Genomic DNA, 2,528 nt, shown 5'->3' on the forward strand with positions numbered 1-2,528 from the left:
ATATATATATATATATACATATATATATCTATACATATATATCTGTGTGTGTGCTTTTGTGTTTGTACCCCCATCACTGCTTGACAACCAGTGTTGGTGTGTTTACGTCCCTGTAACTTAGTGGTTTGGCAAAAGAGACTAATAGGATAAGTAGTAGGCTTATGAAGAATAAGTCCTGGGGTTGATTTGTTTGACTAATACTCTTCAAGGCGGTGCTCCAGCATGGCTGCAGTCAAATGACTGAAATGAGTAAAAGAATATATACGTGGTCTGATCAATAAGTATCCGGACTGTTGCCATAGTAACAAACCTAAAGCATGCAGAGTGAAGCCACATGGCACAGATTGACCTCGAGCTCTGCTGTGCATGTGCACTAAATTTTAATATTCTGGCTCACTTCCGCTGTTTACAGCAGTGCTTGGAAGGAAGGCGTGTAGTGTGTGATCATCGCATTGACCATGACAGAGAAAGTTAAGCAGAAAATCTGCATCAAATTTTGCCAAAAGCTTGGCGATACTTACTCAGAGGTCAAAGTTCAAACCACCTAGCTGTGAATAGACACCATGTGTACATACATAGGTAACAGCCAATACAGTAAGAAACGGGAGCACTATTTAATTAACAAATGTTTTGTTAATTTCCAGTGTTAGGTTCAAGTAGGTACATGTGTGTTCAACTTTATGGGAATGTGGGGCTGAACTGCTTCAGTTTCCAACCTCTGACTGCTGACCTTTGACCTGACTTAGATTGTGTCAGAGGTGTTTTTTTTCATATCAGTCTATTCCCTGGTTCTTGGTACGATAGGTGTGCACATGCATGTGTGCATGCACAATATCAACAATCCTTCGTGTAAAAGGTGGTTACCTGTGGTCAAAGTGTTGGATTTACAACCTGGAGAAGAATGGTTCAACTCCCACTACAGTCATTGTGTATTTGTCATTACCTCAGTTCACCCAGCTACCAAGAACATGTACAAGAGAGAGTGAGCAAGAATGACTAGCAACATATCCCAGGACAGCTTGGATAGTACACCAGCTTCCACATTACCTCAGTTCACTGAACTACCAGGAGCATGTATAAGAGAGAGTGAGTGAGAGTGACTAGCAACATATCCAGGGATAAATCTATTACACATTTAAGTCCATGAAACCATTTCTAAGCAGTGTTCTAAATTGTTAACTCTAACTCCTTGTTACTTAGACCTCCCCAGGTTCAGGTAGGTAAGTGTCCATGACTAACAGATGCTCATGGCTGGATTGAGACCCATCAAAGCCCTAAGCATTTAAAAAGGTTTTGGTGTCCCCATAAAAGATTATGTCATTCAAAATATGAACAATAACAAACCATAAAATAAATTTTTATTTTTCAAACAAAACAGTAAGAGGGAAAATAATGTCTATTTTTGTCTACTTCCACTTTATTTATATTTGAAAAGTTTCCTCCTACTTTTTTGAATTGCAAAGTCTTTGATCAGATCCTCAAAATTAATCTTCGGTAACACATCTGCATTCATAATTAGCAGAGATAAAGGCATCCCGAATATTATTTTAGCAGGTTTAAAGTAATTTCTTTTGTGCTGTAAACCATTTACCATTTCTTTGGCACCCCCTCCTTCCCTTGATGTCCTAAGCATGTGCCTATTTTGTTTAATGGTTAATCCAGCGCTGTAGATGCTAACTCCCTAATTTATTGTTGCAGGTATGCTGAAACGAAAGACCTTAGTATTGGATCTTGATGAAACTTTAATCCACTCCCACCATGATGGAGTTTTACGTCAAACAGTGAAACCAGGGACTCCACCAGACTTTGTATTAAAGGTAAGTGGCATTAAGTAAAGGTAATTGCTTAACTTGTCATTATACCTGCACACCACACACACATACATACACTTTTAATTGGCTCTTGAATCACTTACTGCTTATTAAAAATTATATATATATATTTATTTATATATATATATATAGAGAGAGAGAGAGAGAAAGAGAGAGAGAGAGAGAGAGAGAGAGAGAGAGAGAGAGAGAGAGAGAGAGAGAGAGAGAGAGAGAGAGAGAGAGAGAGAGAGAGAGAGAGTGTTAAATAATGAGGGTAGAAATTAATATTAATTAAATTAATATCAATTTAAACCAGTGGCCTAGCATATTTTAAAAAATCCAAAGATTCAGAAAAATTATATTACATACAAATAGGAGGAATGACCACTAGGTGGATTCCTAATATGCTAGAGGAAGACTCCATATGGTCTGACCACTAAGAAAAATTGTTCTCAAGAAATTTTAGCAAACACCAGAACGTAAAGCTAGCAAGACAAATGAAAAGATACAAAATTTGGTGATGTATCTTTTCATTTGTCTTGCTCACTTTACGTTCTGGCATTTGCCAAAATTTCTTGAGAACAATTTTTCTTAGTGGTCAGACCATATGGAGTCTTCCTCTAGCATATCAGGAATCCACCTAGTGGTCATTTCTCTTACTTGTATGTATGTATATATATATATATATATATATATATATATATAAATTCAATAATA

At 36.8% G+C, this 2,528-nt stretch overlaps 1 protein-coding gene across 1 annotated transcript in view; it reads left to right on the forward strand.

The window, feature by feature from the left end:
* LOC106878558 (CTD nuclear envelope phosphatase 1A) overlaps window positions 1-2,528 on the forward strand; it is a 30,249-nt gene that overhangs the window by 14,246 nt on the left and 13,475 nt on the right. Inside the window, exon 3 of the mRNA XM_014927802.2 lies at window positions 1,699-1,817. Coding sequence (XP_014783288.1) covers window positions 1,699-1,817 — 119 coding nt within the window. The remainder of the gene's footprint in view (window positions 1-1,698; window positions 1,818-2,528) is intronic.

The sequence above is a fragment of the Octopus bimaculoides genome, chromosome 26 (genome assembly GCF_001194135.2).
Source record: "Octopus bimaculoides isolate UCB-OBI-ISO-001 chromosome 26, ASM119413v2, whole genome shotgun sequence".
Classification (NCBI taxonomy): domain Eukaryota; kingdom Metazoa; phylum Mollusca; class Cephalopoda; order Octopoda; family Octopodidae; genus Octopus; species Octopus bimaculoides.